Source organism: Capricornis sumatraensis, chromosome 4 (genome assembly GCF_032405125.1).
Source record: "Capricornis sumatraensis isolate serow.1 chromosome 4, serow.2, whole genome shotgun sequence".
NCBI lineage: Eukaryota > Metazoa > Chordata > Mammalia > Artiodactyla > Bovidae > Capricornis > Capricornis sumatraensis.
The window spans coordinates 69439029-69456797 of NC_091072.1; the positions used below are offsets into that span (position 1 = coordinate 69439029).

Here is a 17769-nt window from a genome sequence, read left to right on the forward strand (position 1 = left end):
TTAGTGACTTCTTTCTAATAACTTTATATATTTTATCCATTTTCTACATTAGCTGTTTTTAAAAGTAATATAAAATTGTGTAATTGGAAGAATAATAGAATCTATGAGGATATATAGGCATAATTTTGTATCTTACGAATTTGGAGCTTTTCAATTCTAAAAGGAACTTTTCTTGATTAGCTTTTCATCACAAAATATGGAATCCAATTTTAAGTTAGCACCCTCACCAAAGCTTCTGGAGGCCAACTTAAGGGTTCACTGTATTTATATTCAAACATAGCAACCAGTGGTAAAAACAGCAGCTACATAATTGTATAAAAGCCTTAGCTGGCTCTTTGAAGAATAATGTATAACTAGCAAAAATAAAAAACAATGTAAAGTTAATTTACACCACTGACTGAATTCCAGTGTTAGAGCATCCCATAGGCTAGACTGCTTACTACATTAGTGAGGATGTATAACAAAAGGGAAGCAAAGGCCACAAAGCTGCTAGCTGTAATATGGACTTCTTGATCTGGCTTGTTCACAACAGAGGCATCTTGGTCTTGGAAACTGCAGTTACAGAATTCTGTAGATGCTCCTGATTTGGAAGTTTCCTAACTGCAAAAGCAGACGGTCACCTAGAATCAAGTTCTGAAGCAGGCTCCCATAGTTATTCTTGGAAACCTGACCTACAATTGTTCTTTCAGCCTTTCTAACAGTACTTTGAGCTCTCTACATTCTTTGTTAAATTCCTTCCTGCCCCCCAGCCAGAGCGGATCTTACTATATGCCACTAAAAACCCACCAAAATATACGCTGTGAGGATGTGTGAGGAAAAGTATAGTGGCCCATAGGAGAAAGTAGCACCTAATTTTATACAAGATCTTTTCCTACTGAACATGCAGGATATAAAGTCTTAATGTCAGGACTTATTTTATGATATGCTTTTTCTTTTTTTCAAGGATAGGATTAAAGAGAAACTCTATGAATTTACCTGGAGCTGTTGTGTAGACAAATCAGGAGTTGTAAAAAATAACTGGTTGACACCTGCTGCATCTGGGGTCGTGAAGAAAACTTTTCCTGGAGTAGAGTCTTGCCTGGCCAGAATGACTTTGTTTGGAGTAGAGCCATCGTGATTTGTCAGAATGAACTGTTTGCCTTGGGTATTATGATCAAGTGCTGTCACAATCTGGATTTTCTGGCCAGTAGGCTGCTCTGTAACAATCTAATACAATCATGTCATTAGTAATTAAGCCAACTTAATCTTTTTCCTTCTCTAAGGACAATTTTTCTCATTTCTTCAGACAAAGCTAGACTAGAAAGCATACCATTACAGACACAGATTCAATGTAATACACATAACATACATACCATTTAATCTAGCAATTCTACTTCGATGACATCCTACCCTACAGAAATAAACAAATGTGTAAATAAAGCTACAATAGTAAGAACACTTGGACTTCACTATTTTGATTCCTTCCCTTCCCCTCCTTTCTACCTTTCATATACATAAACATATACTGGGTATATTCTATTTGCCAATCGCTGTTTGTTCTGGGTCCCTGGATATAATAATAAACAAAACAAAATTTTTATTCTCATAAAGCTTTTACTTTAGTGAGGAAAGGCAGATAAAAAACAAGCAAATAATATTGTCAGGTGGTATTATATATTACAAAGTAAAATAAAACAGGGTAAGCTGGGGGTTATTGATGGAATGAGAGTGATGAGGAGATAACATCTCGGCACAGACCTGAGTGAAGGAACAGACCAAGGCTTAGGACTAGCTAGGGGAAATGCATCCCTAGTAGAGGAAGCAGCCTGTGGGGCAGGAAGAGTGTGTTTGATATCGCTGAGGCAAGAGACACAGCAAGAGAGCTGTGTGAGTGAAACTGGATGGGAGAGAGATTTATGAAAGGAAATGGGATGTGAGAAACAAAAAGGGCCAAACTGAAGAGGGTCTTGTAGGCCATACAACATCTGATTTCCTACTGGATGACATGGAGATCCACTGAAGGGCTTACAGAGCAGAGACGTGGCAGGATGTTTTGCAAACAGCATCTTTCTAGATTTAGTGTAAAGATCAGACTGTGAATGTTTAAGAACAGAATTAAGGGAGACCAGAAAGGAAGCTAGTGCACAAACACTGGCAGCACTTGGGTACTGTATACAGGCAGAGACACAGGCCAAGATCAGGGTGGTAGCCACGCTAGCGGTAAAAAGCGGTCTGGGATATTTTATAGAGGGAGAGGCGACAAGATACGCTGCTGGACTGGATATGGAATATGAGAAGAGAATAGTCGAGGATGATTATGGCCTGACCAATTAGGACAGAATTGTCATTTACTGAGATAGAGCAGTCTGGAGATGAAAAAGTTCATGAATAAAAAGAATAGCCTAGCATTGAGGGTTTTCGTTGTAGCTTAGCAAATATTTTACGGAAAAAAAACTCATTAAGCCAATTAAATTCCCTGAATTCAATTTTAAAATGGCAAAGCTGATTTGTTTCCAAGTTTTTTCTATTTCTCTGAAATTATTTTCAAGACTATTTTTTACTTTTTCTGGCTCTCTAAGCAGCCCCATGGTGGTCGTCAAGAACCAGCGCCTTATGAAAGGAGGCAAAAAGAGAGCCAAGAAGAAAGTGGTTGACCCAGTTTCTAAATAAGATTGGTATGATGTGAAAGCACCAGCTATGTTCAATATAAGGAATACTGGGAAAACACTGTTCACAAGAACTCAAGGAACCAAAATCACATCAATCTCAAAGATTATGTTTTTGAAGTGAGTCTTGCTAATCTGCAGAGTGATGAAGTAGCATTTAGAAATTTCAAGCTAATTATTGAAAATGTTCAGGGCAAAAACTGCCTGACTAATTTTCATGGCATGGATCTTATCCGTAATGTTGTATTTCATGGTCAAAAAGCGGCAAACCATGATTGAAGCTCATGTTGATGTCAAGACTACCGATGGTTACTTGCTTCATCTGTTCTGTGTGGTAACTAACAAACGCAACCATCAGATTTGGAAAACCTTTTACACTCAGCACTAGCAGGTACGCCAGATCCCCAAGAAGATGATAAAAATAATGACCTGAGAGGTGCAGATGAATGACTTGAAAGAGGCGGTCAATAAACTGATTTCAGATAGCACTGGAAAAGACTTGCCAATCTATTTATCCACTCCATGATGTCTTCATTAGAAAAGCAAAAAATGCTAAAGGAGCCCAAGTTTGAATTGGGAAAACTCATGAAGCTACATGGTGAAGGTAGTAGTTCTGGAAAAGCTACTGGGGATGAGACAGGTGCTAAAGTTAAATGAGTTGGTGAATATGAGCCACCAGTCCAAGAATCTGTTTAAAATGTGTACTTTTAATGATGACAAAAGATCTTACTTGTGGTAGAAAAAAAAAAAGACAACTATTTTCTGCACAAAATTTACAGCACAGTTCTGAATCACTAATTAGTTTTTGTCTAGAGCACACTGTATTGATTATGGCTACTACCAATTTGAGTTTCCGTTGACGACTAGTATTTCTACCATGACCTATTTTCCTGGCTGCAGTCTTAACTGTTTCGTTTTGCATAGGTTACTTCTACCAAGTCTAGTCTCCATCCTCCCCACTAACAATTTCTGCAGTTTTCAATGATACCTATAAGAGGTTTCAGTTCATCTGTAATTTTACCATGTAAAGTTTATGCTGTTATACATTTCATTTTAGAATATTCCTATCAGAAATATTAATTGTAAACTGAATAAAAATCTAATGGCTCACATTTATTTCTTAGAGACAAGAGCATCAGGTACATGCAGGGTCCAACTGTTATTGCCTGGAAACACTTTGCTTAGATGGGTAAAAGTATGTTTACTGCAGCACAATAATTATAATTAGAAACTGAAGTGATCCAAGTAGCCTTCAATAAAGAAGAGTAAATAGATTATGGAAACAGTTCTCAGGTCTTAGGATTTCTTTACATGCCTAAAAAAATAAATAAAAATCACTGAGAGCCCAAACAGCTTTTATTTACATAGGTTGTATCTATTGATATTTACCATATTGAAATTCAAATAGAAAAAATTTAAAATATTATTTCATTTTAAAATAACCCATTAAATATTAACATATTTATTTAATGAAAAATAAGTACATTTTCCAAACAAAAAAAAAATTTAGTGGAGGACAGAGGCACTGATTTACATTTTTGCAAACAGATTCAATGTCTGGCTTAATAGAAGCTGGATACTCATACGTGCCTGTGCATTCAATCTGCTGCAAAGGCTGTTTTGGTTAAAAGAAAGAAAGAAAATCCAGCCTTATATTTTTTGGGTAAAAAGGGGAAGAATATCTTAATTGCTTCTTCAAAATGTGTAAACTGTTCTTTGATATGACATCAAAACTTGAAAAGTGATAGCTTTTAAGAGGTTAGTTGCAATGTAGAATCAGAACTTTTTAGAGGTTAGTTGCAATGTAGAATCAGAAACTACTGGGTTGGTCAAAAAGTTCATTTGGGTTTTTCTGTAAGATGATACAAGAGACTCCAACTAACTTCTTGGCCAACCAATATATTAAAATCTCTTGGTCTATCCTGCAATGTGAATCCTTCACTTATGAGTGATTTTGTTACATCATGCACTGGTCATCTGGAAAACGCTGGTTCAATGAGTTATGCACACCTTTTAAATTGTGACATATTTTAACATATCATGTAATGGGTAGTCTCTGGAAAATTACACCACATATTTGTGAGAGAATGATAGTGAGAAGACAAACAGCATTTTAGTACTATTATGAGAATGGTTTGGACCTTGCTGATTCTGAGTCCCTAGATGATATTTTGAAAACCTCTGGACTATAGAACTTCTTACTAGAACACAACTGTTTATATGATATAGATCTCCTTCTAATGGTCCAGTAAACCTCAGATTTCACACCCTCCAGAAACAGTCTCTGACTAGATCCTCACACCCCACAACTCTTCATTTGCTGTTTTTCTTCCATGTTCCCAATTCCCAATTACACTCTACACAATTACCTATCATAGCACTGAATATATTCTATTTTTATTGTCCAATTATTCAACCATCTCTCACTAGATCAAAGTGAACTGAAATCAGTTCAGTTCAGTTGCTCAGTCGTATCCGACTCTTTGCAACCCCATGAACTGCAGCACGCCAGGCCTCCCTGTCCATCACCAACTCCCGGAGTCCACCCAAACTCATGTCCATTGAGTTGGTGATGTCATCCAGCCATCTCATCTTTTTTCGTCCCCTTCTCCTCCTGCCCTCAATCTTTCCCAGCATCAGGGTCTTTACAAATCAGTCAGCTCTTCGCATCAGGTGGCCAAAGTATTGGAGTTTCAGCTTCAACATCAGTCGTTTCAGTGAACACCCAGGACTGATCTCCTTTAGGATGGACTGGTTGGATCTCCTTGCAGTCCAAGGGACTCCCAAGAGTCTTCTCCAACACCACAGTTCAAAAGCATCCATTCTTCAGCGCTCAGCTTTCTTTATAGTCCAACTCTCACATCCACACATGACTACTCGAAAAACCACAACGTTGACTAGATGGACCTTTGTTGACAAAGTAATGCCTCTGCTTTTGAATATGTTGTCCAGGTTGGTCATTGGAGAAGGACATGGCAACCCACTCCAGTACTCTTGCCTGGAGAATTCCGTGAACAGAGGAGCCTGGTAGGCTGCTGTCCATGGGGTCGCACAGAGTCGGCCACGACTAACTTAGCAGCAGCAGCAGCAGGTTGGTGGCCATAACTTTCCTTCCAAGGAGTAAGCGTCTTTTAATTTCATGGCTGCAATCACCATCTACAATGATTTTGGAGCCCCCCAAGAATAAAGTCAGCCACTGTTTCCCTGTCTATTTGCCATGAAGTGATGGGACCAGATGCCATGATCTTAGTTTTCTGAATGTTGAGCTCTAAGCCAACTTTTTCACTCTCCTCTTTCACTTTCATCAAGAGGCTCTTCAGTTCTTCTTCGCTTTCTGCCATAAGGGTGGTGTCATCTGCATATTATTGATATTTCTCTGGGCAATCTTGACAATCGAGGGTATCTTTTATCTCTGTGCCACCAAAACCTAGCAAACTTATTTGTATAAATCAGTTTGGTTAAGCAGTTAATGAACAGTAAATAAGACATACCTCTCCCATTTGTTGTTCGATAATTTGACGTGCAATTTCTTCTATGGATGCCATAATTTGATTACCAGTGTCCTGCCAAAAATAAAAAGATGCTTTTTCACAGTTATGCCCACAAAACACATTAACTGAAGAATTTACAAATGAAATTATATGATAGCTAGGATTTGCTTCAAAATATTCTGGTTGTGGGAAGAGGTAGAGGGTAGAGATGGGAAGGAATAAACAACTTAAGATTGGCTGTGTGTTGACAATTATCAAAGACTGCTGACGTTTATACAAGAGTTCATAAAACTATTCTCTGCTTTTACAAATTTTGAAAACGTCTATTAAAAAGAACTTATTCAATACCAAACAATTTCACTTTTCAAAGTTACTGAAGACTAAACCACAGACCTTCGATATAGTTCAGGAATGGTTTATTAATTAAAGAAAGTCAATCCAGTCTATAAACAAATACATCACTGTAGCCATTTAACATACTTTTTAATCAGTATACTGTAAAAGCTGACAAAATATTCATCCAGAAAGCTAGAAGATTTCTCCATAATTTTGTGATTGTTCTTCATTGTTCTTACGTGTTAAGTTTAATTTGAATTTTAACATAAAACTCTTCAAAGAGATTTGAGAGTCAGTAAGATTAACAGATTGACTTTGACATTTGTTTTTTCTCTATATCAGGTAGTCAAGAATACAAAAATCATTTGACTTTATCATATTATATACCATCATAAATTGACTAATATTCTACAATTATAATGAATATTAATCACCAAATTGTTTTAATTACTTGTCTTTCAATCACTTTTAAAACCTTAAATGTTTCAATTACTTGTTCTAAAAGCAATATATAGTATTTAATCACTCAACTATCTCCCACTTGAAAAGCAGTGCCAGTTAAGTGCCCTCAACCTCTCTGAAACCCAACCAAGGAGACGGTTACTAGCAAAGCCTGTGTGATCTGGGTCCATGATGGAACAGGAATCCTCCCAAACTCTGCTCCATTTTGGCGGGGGGTTGGGGGGACAGGGTGTCATTCTTCCTTTTTTTGGAAAAGGTAACATATGTTCAAAACAGAACAGCCCTATTGACCCACCCAGTATTCCAGAGTTCCAGAATTCCAATAGCCTTCATTCATTTCATCCCATTTATGTCCCCTTCAGTTCATGCTGGCAGACATTTCTGCTGGCATGAATTCTCAGAAATCTTTGTTGCCTCCCATGCAATTCATGCGGGTTCATGCCACCAGACAAGAGAGTCCTGTACAGAGCTCTTGTGGGTAACTGCATCTCTAGTCCCACTATGCACTCTATGTAGATCTCAAGGACACTGTGAATGCAGTCTTTTGAACAAGGCCGCTTACTTTTCCTACATGAAAAACTCTTCCTTTGAGACTCACTTAAGTGAGTTATACCAGTTTTTAATGTCATTCATTCACTTCTCTTTCAATTACATTACTTACTGAAGACTGACAGACTGTTGTCCCGTTCCTGCCATTCTCCCAGTTTCTTGACCTCAAGGTCCAATAACATTCACCCACTTGCTATTAATACCTTAACACTGTGGTGCCAGACTGCTCTAATGTATATACTTAACATTTTAGCTCTTAATGTTCTTCAAAGCCTTCCCTTTAATTATAGGATGTGAGGTGCCAATGGTTAAACCTTACATTTTAGCCATATGTACTACTTGTAATTCCTTGAATTTATTACCACGTTGCTTCATATTGCCATGTCTCTGCTAATGGCTTCTCTCTCTACCACAACTGCCATGGAATCACTAGATCAACATGTGTTTGTTTTCCAAGACTAAATTTAATTCAAAAAAAACGAGGAAAAAAAGGATTCTTTACATATTGTTGATGTAAGTCTAAAGTGAAACAACCTTCCCAGAAATTTGCGAATGTTTATCAAAGCCTTAAAACTTTTCCTACTCATTGATCCAATAATTCATGCAATATTCTTCCATTCAACAATAATTGTTGAGTGTTTACTATGAGCCAGGCAGTTTTCCAAATGTTAGGGATGTATCTTTCTAAACATCAAGGAGTATTAAAACAAGGGCTTCCCTGATAGCTCAGTTGGGAAAGAATTTGCCTGTAATGAAGGAGACCTGGATTTGATTCCTGGGTTGGGAAGATCCACTGGAGAAGGGATAGGCTATACTCACTCCAGTATTCTTGGGCTTCTCTTGTGGCTTAGCTGGTAAAGAACCTGCCTGCAATGTGGGAGACCTACGTTTGATCCCAGGGTTGGGAAGATCCCCTGGGAGAACGGAAAGGCTACCCACTCCAGTATTTTGGCCTGGAGAATCCATGGACTGAATAGTAGGAGAAACAGACAATAAATAAAATATACAAACATTCTCAAATATTAATGATGACTTCTCTAAGTGGAGATTTACAGGCCACTTATTTTCTGCTTTTTGAATGGGTATCTACTAAAGGGTAATTAGAAAAGTAAACATTCCTTCATTTCTAATCCACTGTATTTTGTGCCTATTTATCTTCTAAAGCACCTGGGTTTATCTGTGTAGATGATAAAAAAACTTCTAAAGAGAAAGAACTCGTAGTTTTCCTATGGACTAATTTTTTTCCAACGAACCTGTAGTGTTTAACACTGCCTGGTATTTTTATTTGAACTCAGAAAGCATCAATATTTACTGAAAGATACTTATCAGGCACTGTGTGACTATTGGACTTCACAGTGACTAAGACAGAGACAATCTCTGCTGCATGGAGCTTATATTTTAATAAGGAAACAGATTTTTAAAATTACCATGTACTAAATGCTACGAATGGAGAAGGCGATGGCACCTCACTCCAATACTCTTGCCTGGAAAATCCCGTGGATGGAGGAGCCTGGTAGGCTGCAGTCCATGGGGTTGCGAAGAATTGGACACGACTGAGCGACTTCACTTGCACTTTTCACTTTCATGCACTGGAGAAAGAAATGGCAACCCACTCCAGTGTTCTTGCCTGGAGAATCCCAGGGACGGGGAGCCTGGTGGGCTGCCGTCTATGGGGTCGCACAGAGTCAGACACGACTGAAACGACTTAGCAGCAGCAGGAGGAAATGTTACAAAGTAAACTAGGAAGTAGTGATAAAGAGAAAAACAGAGAAATATAGGAGGGGGTTTATGACAATAATCTCAGATATGCAGATGACACCACCCTTATGGCAGAAAGTGAAGAGGAGCTAAAAAGCCTCTTGATGAAAGTGAAAGAGGAGAGCGAAAAAGTTGGCTTAAAGCTCAACATTCAGAAAACGAAGATCATGGCATCCGGTCCCATCACTTCATAGGAAATAGATAGGGAAACAGTGGAAACAGTGTCAGACTATTTTTTTGGGCTCCAGAATCACTGCAGATGGTGACCGCAGCCATGAAATTAAAAGATGCTTACTCCTTGGAAGAAAAGTTATGACCAACCTAGTTAGTATATTCAAAAGCAGAGACATTACTTTGCCAACTAAGGTCCATCTAGTCAAGGCTATGGTTTTTCCTATGGTCATGTATGGATGTGAGAGTTGGACTGTGAAAAAGGCTGAGCGCCGAAGAATTGATGCTTTTGAACTGTGGTGTTGGAGAAGACTCTTGAGAGTCCCTTGGACTGCAAGGAGATCCAACCAGTCCATTCTGAAGGAGATCAACTCTGGGATTTCTTTGAAAAGAATGATGCTAAAGCTGAAACTCCAGTACTTCGGCCACCTCATGAGAAGAGCTGACTCACTGGAAAAGACTCTGATGCTGGGAGGGATTGGGGGCAGGAGGAGAAGGGGACGACAGAGGATGAGATGGCTGGATGGCATCACAGACTTGATGGACGTGAGTCTGAGTGAACTCCGGGAGATGGGGATGAACAGGGAGGCCTGGCATGCTGCAGTTCATGGGGTTGCAAAGAGTCGGACACGACTGAGCGACTGAACTGAACTGAACTGAACTGAACTGAGTGTGCCATAGAGTCACGTCAATAAATCAGACTTTCAATCCCATTTTTACTATTTACTAAATGTTTAACTACATGTCAGTCACTTAAGGCTGTTTGCTTATAAATGTAATGGATTCAGTAAAATCTATCTCAAAATATTCTTGTAAAAATTGAGTTTGTGAAAATATCTTTGTCAATGTATGCTGTTGTTCAGTTGCTAAGTCATGTCCAACTCCTTGCGACCCCATGGTCTGCAGCATGCCAGGCTTCCCTGTCCTTCACTATATCCTGGAGTTTGGTCAAACTCACGTCCATTGAGTCAGTGACGCCATCTAACCATCTCATCCTCTGTCACTCCCTTCTCCTCCTGCCCTCAGTCTTTCCCAGTATCAGGGTTGTTTCCAATAAGTTGTCTTTTCGCATCAGGTGGTTGAAGTACTGGAGCTTTTGCTTTCATCCTGCCAGAGAACATTCAGGGTTGATTTCCTTTAGGATTGACTGGGTTCATCACCTTGCCATCCAAGGGACTCTCAAGAGTCTTCTCCAGCACCACAATTCAAAAGTATCAGTTCTTCGGCACTCAGATTTCTTTGTGGTCCAACTCTCACATTTGTACCAATGACTACCAGAAAAACCATAGCTTTGACCAAATGGACCTCTGTCGGCAAAGTGATATCTCTGCTCTTTAATATGCTGTCTAGGTTTGCCATGGCTTTTCTTCCAAGGAGCAAGCATCTTTTAATTTTGTGGGTGTACTCACCATCTGCAGTGATTTTGGAACCCGAGAAAATAAAATTTGACAGTTTCCACTTTTCACCCATCTATTTGCCAATATATCAACATCTATATATATACACACACACACACATATATATATGTATCGGTGTACAACGGTCTCTTACAGGTAAAACGTATTCCCTGACAGTTAGCTGAGTAACAAAGTGCTCAATAAATGAGCAACAGGTCAGGAGAACCATCACACTGGAGACGGAGGGTCTGGGGAAAATCTTACAGAAGAGACATTTGAAACAGGCACTGAAGGAAAAGCGTTTTTACCAACCTGAGGGACAAAGCAAAAAAACAGGAGGATGCTGCCTTTACTACTCTAGAGCTAATTAACATACAGAAGACATACAGTCTTACATTTTTGCCTCTGATTCTTCTTTTTTCACATTTACCTCAATCTCATGTCTATGTATCTTCCCCACAGGAAAAATATACCCTCAGTGATGCCATCTGAATCTGTTCATGGGGTTCTCATAGCAAGAATACTGCAGTGGTTTGTCATTCCCTCCTCCAGTGGACCATGTTTCGTCAGAACTCTCCACTATGTCCCATTTGTCTTGGGTGGCCCTTCATGGCACGGTTCATAGCTTTATTGAGTTATGCAAGCAAGCCCTTTCGCCATGACAAGGCTGTGATCCATGAAAGCTATGGTTTTTCCAGTAGTCATGGGCAGATGTGATAGTTGGACCAAAAGAAAGCAGAGCACCAAAGAATTGATGCTTTCCAAACGTGCTGCTGGAGAAGACTCTTGAGAGTCCCTTGGACAGCAAGATCAAATCAGTCAATCCTAAAGGACATCAACCCTGAATATTCACTGGAAAGACTGATGCTGAAGCTGCAACACTTTGGCCACCTGATGCGAGGAGCCGACTCACTGGAAAATACCCTGATGCTGGGAAAGACTGAAGGCAAAAGGAGAAAAGGGTAGCAAAGGATGAGACGGTTAGATACCACCAATGAATCAATGGAGATAAATCTAAGCAAACACCAGGATATAGTGAAGGACAGGGAAGCCTGGCATGCTGCAGTCCATGGGGTTGCAAAGAGTCAGAAATGATTTATTTACTGAACAACAACAGTGGTGTCATCCTCCTTCCATTCAGGTTCAAAATTTTAAGTCTGTGCTCTTTGAGTACATCATGAACAGTCCATCTCTTTCTCCACCAGCCCTACTCCCATCAACCAACTGTAGGCTCTTGTTACAAAGTAGTATTTTGCAAACTCCTTGTTGTGAGCCACTTGTGGATGGGGAAATATAGTAGGTCAAAATTTTCTTCTTTTAAAAAAGAAAGAAATTAGAATAGAAAATGCTGCATCAAGTATAGTGAGGGTAAGGACTTATTTCAATTTAATCTGTGTGTTAAGTCATGATGGAAAACATATTTTTCTGTGTAGCAGCTAAAAAATGCTTGAAAATATGATGCAAAACAATTTTTTTTTTTTCCCCTGGTAGGGTGGGTCAAACATAGATTTGAAAATCTGGGACTTCCCTGGTGGTACAGTGGATAGGAATCCACCTGCTAATGCAGGGAACATGGATTTGATTCCTGGTCTGGGACTATTTCACACGTCATGAAGTAACTAAGTCCATTAACTACAACTACTGAGTTCGTGTGCTGCAACTACTGAGCTCACACAACTACAGCCCACACTCCGCAACAAGAAAACACTTCAGTGAGAAGCCTGGGCACTGCGACTAGAGAAAGCAAGGTGCAGCAACAAAGTCCCAGCGCAACCAAAAATAAAAAATAAAAGAAAATCTGACAGAGCTAAGGCTTCCCTCACAAGAAACCAGGTTCACATTCATTCACTCTACAACTGATGATATATGCTATGCTGAATTTCAAGGAGTTTGTAAACTCTCCTACGGCCAGCCCAAGGTCTTCAGGTTAAGAATCCTTTGAGTATAATTTCAGCTACTGGCAGAAATAACTTTCCTGGATGAATATTTAATATATTCAACTCTGTGTCTATGAAAAACCCCTAGAAGGCAAGAATCATTTATGTGTCAGCTCTTCTGACCAACAGCAAAATCTCGGGATGCTTACAGAACTGAAACACATCCTTATTCTCCTGTTTCATAAGTATCAGTGCCTCTTTAATGGTCAAAGAATAAAGTTTCAGTCCTTCTCCTGGTATTTTTTCAGTATTTACTAAGTCCTTATAAACACGCCTGGCACTGCAGACACAAAGGAGCATTCCTTTATAGTTTGACTTCCCCATCTTCATATTTCATCTCCTTCCAGTCCCAGAGGGGACTCCTTCAGGACAAACTGGAATGTTCTTTATTCCCCAATATACAACTCCAAGCTCCTCCTCCCTCATTTAAATTCTCCCACCTTTAAAACTCAGTTGTGAAACTTATATCTACTTACAAAATTTTATGCAAGGGTGCATTTTTCTAGAGACAGTCTATGGCTTTCATAAAAGATTTAAAAAGGTTGCAGAGGGTTCTATGGCTCAAAAAAGGTACATGATTATATAAACTACTAATCCTTTCTTATAAACGATTTCTTTCCTTTCTTCTCTCCAACAATAGTAGGAATTATACTGGGTAGCACACACAAAGAGTACATATTTTGGGAATGTTTTCTGCCTTTGATTTCCTTTAAAAAAGCTGAAATGCTCCTACAAAGAATGATGAAATTACATTTTCTGCGATCCATTCTAAAAATAAACAGAAATACCTTCTTTATTGTACATCTACCCAACTGACATACAATTAAAATCTAAAACCAACCACACAGCAGGCACTGTTCTAAAACCCTCAAAGTCGAAGGTCCATTAAGTTCCGAGGCACAAAAACCCTAAACGCCTTAATTTCAAGCCTTTTTGTTTTCCCTTTCCAGCAATTATTTTTTAACAGTTGACCTATATAGCGAAGGTTACAAAACAACCTGGCAACATTTGCCATTCATAAAACGGTATCTGCAAGAGCTGGAAGCAGACTTTCTCAACAAAAGAGATGCAGGAAGCTTGGACGCGCACTGCAGTGAGGACATTCGGCCGCTGCCTTTTCTTTCTCTAAAGAGAGAGATCCAAAGGCAGCGGCCGCTCCTGCGCCATCGGCTGTGAAGTAGAGAGCGTCATTCCGTCGATCCAGTAAAAACACAGGAACAAGTCAGAGGCTCGTGGTAAAAGGGATCCGCCTCGGCTCGCCGCCAGGCCGGCCTCTCCCACGTTCCGCAGGCGCTAGAGCCCACTCCGACCCCGGGCCCGGCGGCAGAGTGCGGCTGCCGGAGGCTGGGGAAGCGGCGCCCGCGCCAAGACGGAAGCGTTCCCTGTAGGTGAAAGGTCAGAGGTGCCGCGGGAGAAGCTGCCGTGCGCGCCGAGCCGCTCGCCGACTCCCTCGCGAACCCACCGACACGGCCCCGCTCAGGGCTCTGGACACCGCTCCCGGCTCCGGACCCCGCTCCCGGCTCCGGCTCCCGCCTCGGCCTTTCTCGGAGCCCCGCGCACTCGGCCCCGCTGCTCCGGCCGCTCTCCCAGCCCGCCCCGAGTAGCGCGCCGCGGATGCCGAAGAGCGGGTTCTGCCGGCCGAAGCCTCAGGCTGCTGAGGGGACTGGGGGCGCGCCCGTTGGCTGTTGGGAGGAAGGGACCTTCCCAGGGCCCCCCGCCTTCCTCCCGGGCGCCGCTGCGGCCGCTTTTCTCCTCACCCGACCCTTCTTACCGGCGCTTCTCTGCCGAGCGGCGTCCTACGCTGGGCGTAAACCGGACAGTCTTGTGCGGCGGCTGCTGGGACGGGATGGGGTAGGGGGCCTCCAGGCAAACAGACTGGAAAATGCTGGAGCGGGGAGGGTTAAAAAAGTGGAGACGGAGCTTTCTGGGTTTGCGTATTTGGGGGCGGGGGGGGGGGGTCAGAGTTCCTGACCCCCTCCCTCAGCGGCTCGGTGCGCGCTCCCGTCCGCGCCTGCGCACCAGTGGAGTGGAGAGGCGGCGGGAGGCGGTCGTGACGTTCCCCGGGTGGAGGGTTGAGAGAACCCAGTCTCTGGAAGTCGACTGCCCCCTATCGCGTAGGAGGGAGACTGCTCCGGCATAGCTGCGCTTCCCTTATCTGGGACTTGGAGAAGACACGTGCGCTTAGCATCCTGTTTGCAAAAGGCGGTCCTTAAAGGAAATTTTGAGACTGTTCAGATTGGAGCCAAGATAGATGACCTAATCAGTTTTAGACAGTTCGGTCTCTAATTTGTGGGAAACTGGGCTTTGTCACAGGCTCTTGCCTTAGACTAAACGGTTTATTAGAACACTTAACAAAACTGGATAGATCCCAATAAAATATTTCAAATTCCATTAAATAAGCTGGAGTATAGCCCTGTTGAGTAAGGCTAGGTTTTACTTATCAACTTTTGTGAGTAAATAGCATAATAGCTAAATGGAGCCAGAGTAGAATCACTTAGAATGAAAACTTTCAGAAGACTGGCTTTTTAGTCTGTTTTGTTCACTGGTGTATTCCCAAGCTTATGGGACAGTGCCTAATGGTAAATACAGATTTGTGAAATAAGGTGTTGACAGAACATCACATTCTGATAGTGGCCCCTGAAGCACCAAGGTGTGGTATCAAGAGCCGCCACGTTTGCAGAGTGCTATGTGGTTTGGTCTTGCAGGGGTCCTCAAAATGTCTTATTTATTTTTTAATGTCTTAGTTTTGATTCGCCCTAGAAAAGCAGGCATGCATTCAGGCCAGAAACCCAAGTCAGGAAAAACAAGGTGCACTGATAAGGAGAACATCTCCTCTGTCATTTCCCCCTGGAAGTAGGCATCTGGGCCACAAAAGTGGCATGCAACAACCCCTAACAAGTGATAACACTCTTTATGTCTCATTCTCTAGAAGTCACCCTCTTCCTTTTAGTATCATTTGTTGTGTAATTAGTGGTTTTAAAGCACCCCTCCTCCATGCATCCTTGAAGTCGAGTCCTAAAGGAAATCAACCCTGAAATGTTCATTGGAGGGACTGATGCTGAAGCTGAAGCTGCAGTTCTTTGACCACTTGATGTGAAGAGCCGATTCTTTGGAACAGACCCTGATGCTGGGAAAGACTAAAGGCAAAAGGAGAAAGGCCAGCAGAGGATGAGATGGTTGGATGGCATTATTGACTCAATGGACATGAATTGAGCAAACTCAGGGAGATAGTGAAGGATGGGAGCCCAGTGTGCTGTAGTCCATCCAGTCCCAGAGAGTTGGACACGATTTAGCAACTGAACAACAGCTACTCCATCCACCCAAATTGGGATCCACTCCTTACGTCTGTCCCAAAGATGAAAGCTAAGAAAGTATATTACCTATAGGTCCAATGGAAAAAGGCAATCTGAGACCGTTTCTCTATTCTCAGTGCCCAATATGCACACTCACAGTGATGCTTGGGGTCATCCCCTTTATAGCCAATTAATTTGCTTAGGTCACAGTAGCATTTTGATGTAGAAACCATCCAAATAGGTAATACGTTTTGTTGGTGAAAAAGAGCTTCCCCTAATTATGATTCAGGAAAACAGATCAGTGTGGTTCATCTCTAATTGCATGACTATAAAAAATGATTTGAAAGACATCATCACACTGAAAGTAGATTTAGTAAATTTATTTTGTATAAATATAATACATAACATTATTTACACTGCTAATATTTTATTTATAAAGGATCTATATCTCTATATGGACAATAAGATACAAACATCATTTTTAAAGTAAGTGTTTCTATAAATTTATGTCATCTGAAAAAATAGTATTTCAAGATTGGTTCTTAACATGCTATGATGAACTCATATAAAAGAAAGTTGCCACCATTCGTCCTAACCACCCCCTCAAAAACGGGGGAATTTGATATTGAGGCTTTTTTAACATCTTAACAAAAAAATCCAACTAGAAAATTTCCATTAGAAAATAACATTAGAAATGGCATAGGCTCCAGAATATTTGTGTTTTAGAGGCATTCAAAAAAGAGTAAGAGACCATTTGAATTAATTTACTTCACAACAGTGTCCAGTGAATGCAAGGCACTCTGCCAGGTGCTGAGGAGGAATCGCAAACAAACAAGATACAGTTGCTCTTCTCAAGGCTAGAATGTGATAAGCACCATAAGAAAGTCTGTTTAGGAGCCAAAGGCTACAGGAGCATAGAGGAAGGAGAGACTAGATCTAATCTGCAGGAATGGGGAGAGGCTAGGATCAACTGTTATAGAAAAGTCTTAGGTAAATAGGCAGAAAAATGGGGTTGGGGGAGGATGAGAAAAGACAAAACAGTGTGAACAGAGGAAGGTAGGGTCGGGGTGAGCTGCCACATGATACCTGAGCAAAAGTGTTCACAACAGACCACTCGGAAGCCAGTGAAGATTGTAAAGAGCAGGAATGAAACTAGATTGGAACTATGCTTAACAAGGTGGGTCTGGCAGTGTTTAAATGGGACCATGCAAAGGCATTGGAATTAGAAGAAAAGTTATGCCCATCACTGGGAAGAGGTAACAAGGACTTGAGCTAGGGTGGATGCGATAATAGGACAAAGAAGGTGGAAAGGACATGAGGGCAATTGTAGAGAGAGGGTCTTGGTGAGACCTGGAGACAGATTCTGGAGCCAAGAATGGTGTTTCTCCATTGTAGAAGAAAATATACAGATCTGAATGAAAGGAAATTGAGTTTTAGACATTTAAAGCTTAAAATGCTTAAGATGTAGATGTCCAACAGGTACTTGCTAATATGGCCTTGCAGGATGGTGGGAAGAGCAGGTCTAAGATCTGAGTTATAATATGGGCCATCTGGGACTTTTGAGCTCAAAATAATAAGAATCCTGTCCTTACTTTCTTCAACAAATATTTTCTCTTGAAAGATGCAAGGTAGGTATTTTGTGAGAAACTGATGTACCAGGAATAAAACAGTATGTTTTCAAGGACTGTGCAGTATACTAAGGGAAATAATAGGATTTACCTCTCTGGAAG

General features: G+C 41.0%; 1 protein-coding gene and 1 pseudogene across 2 annotated transcripts in view; one reads left to right on the top strand and one right to left on the bottom strand.

Moving 5' to 3' along the window:
* NR2C1 (nuclear receptor subfamily 2 group C member 1) overlaps positions 1–14545 on the bottom strand; it is a 40230-nt gene extending 25685 nt beyond the window's left edge. For both annotated transcript variants that reach the window (XM_068969992.1, XM_068969991.1), the window contains exons 1-3: positions 14518–14545; positions 6137–6208; positions 976–1206 (exon numbers count right to left, since the gene is read on the bottom strand). In XM_068969992.1, the coding sequence (XP_068826093.1) occupies positions 976–1206; positions 6137–6190 (285 nt within the window). In that variant the 5' untranslated portion in view covers positions 6191–6208; positions 14518–14545. The remainder of the gene's footprint in view (positions 1–975; positions 1207–6136; positions 6209–14517) is intronic.
* Positions 2566–3033, top strand: LOC138077779 (small ribosomal subunit protein eS1-like; annotated as a pseudogene).
* Positions 14546–17769: the final 3224 nt, after the last annotated feature.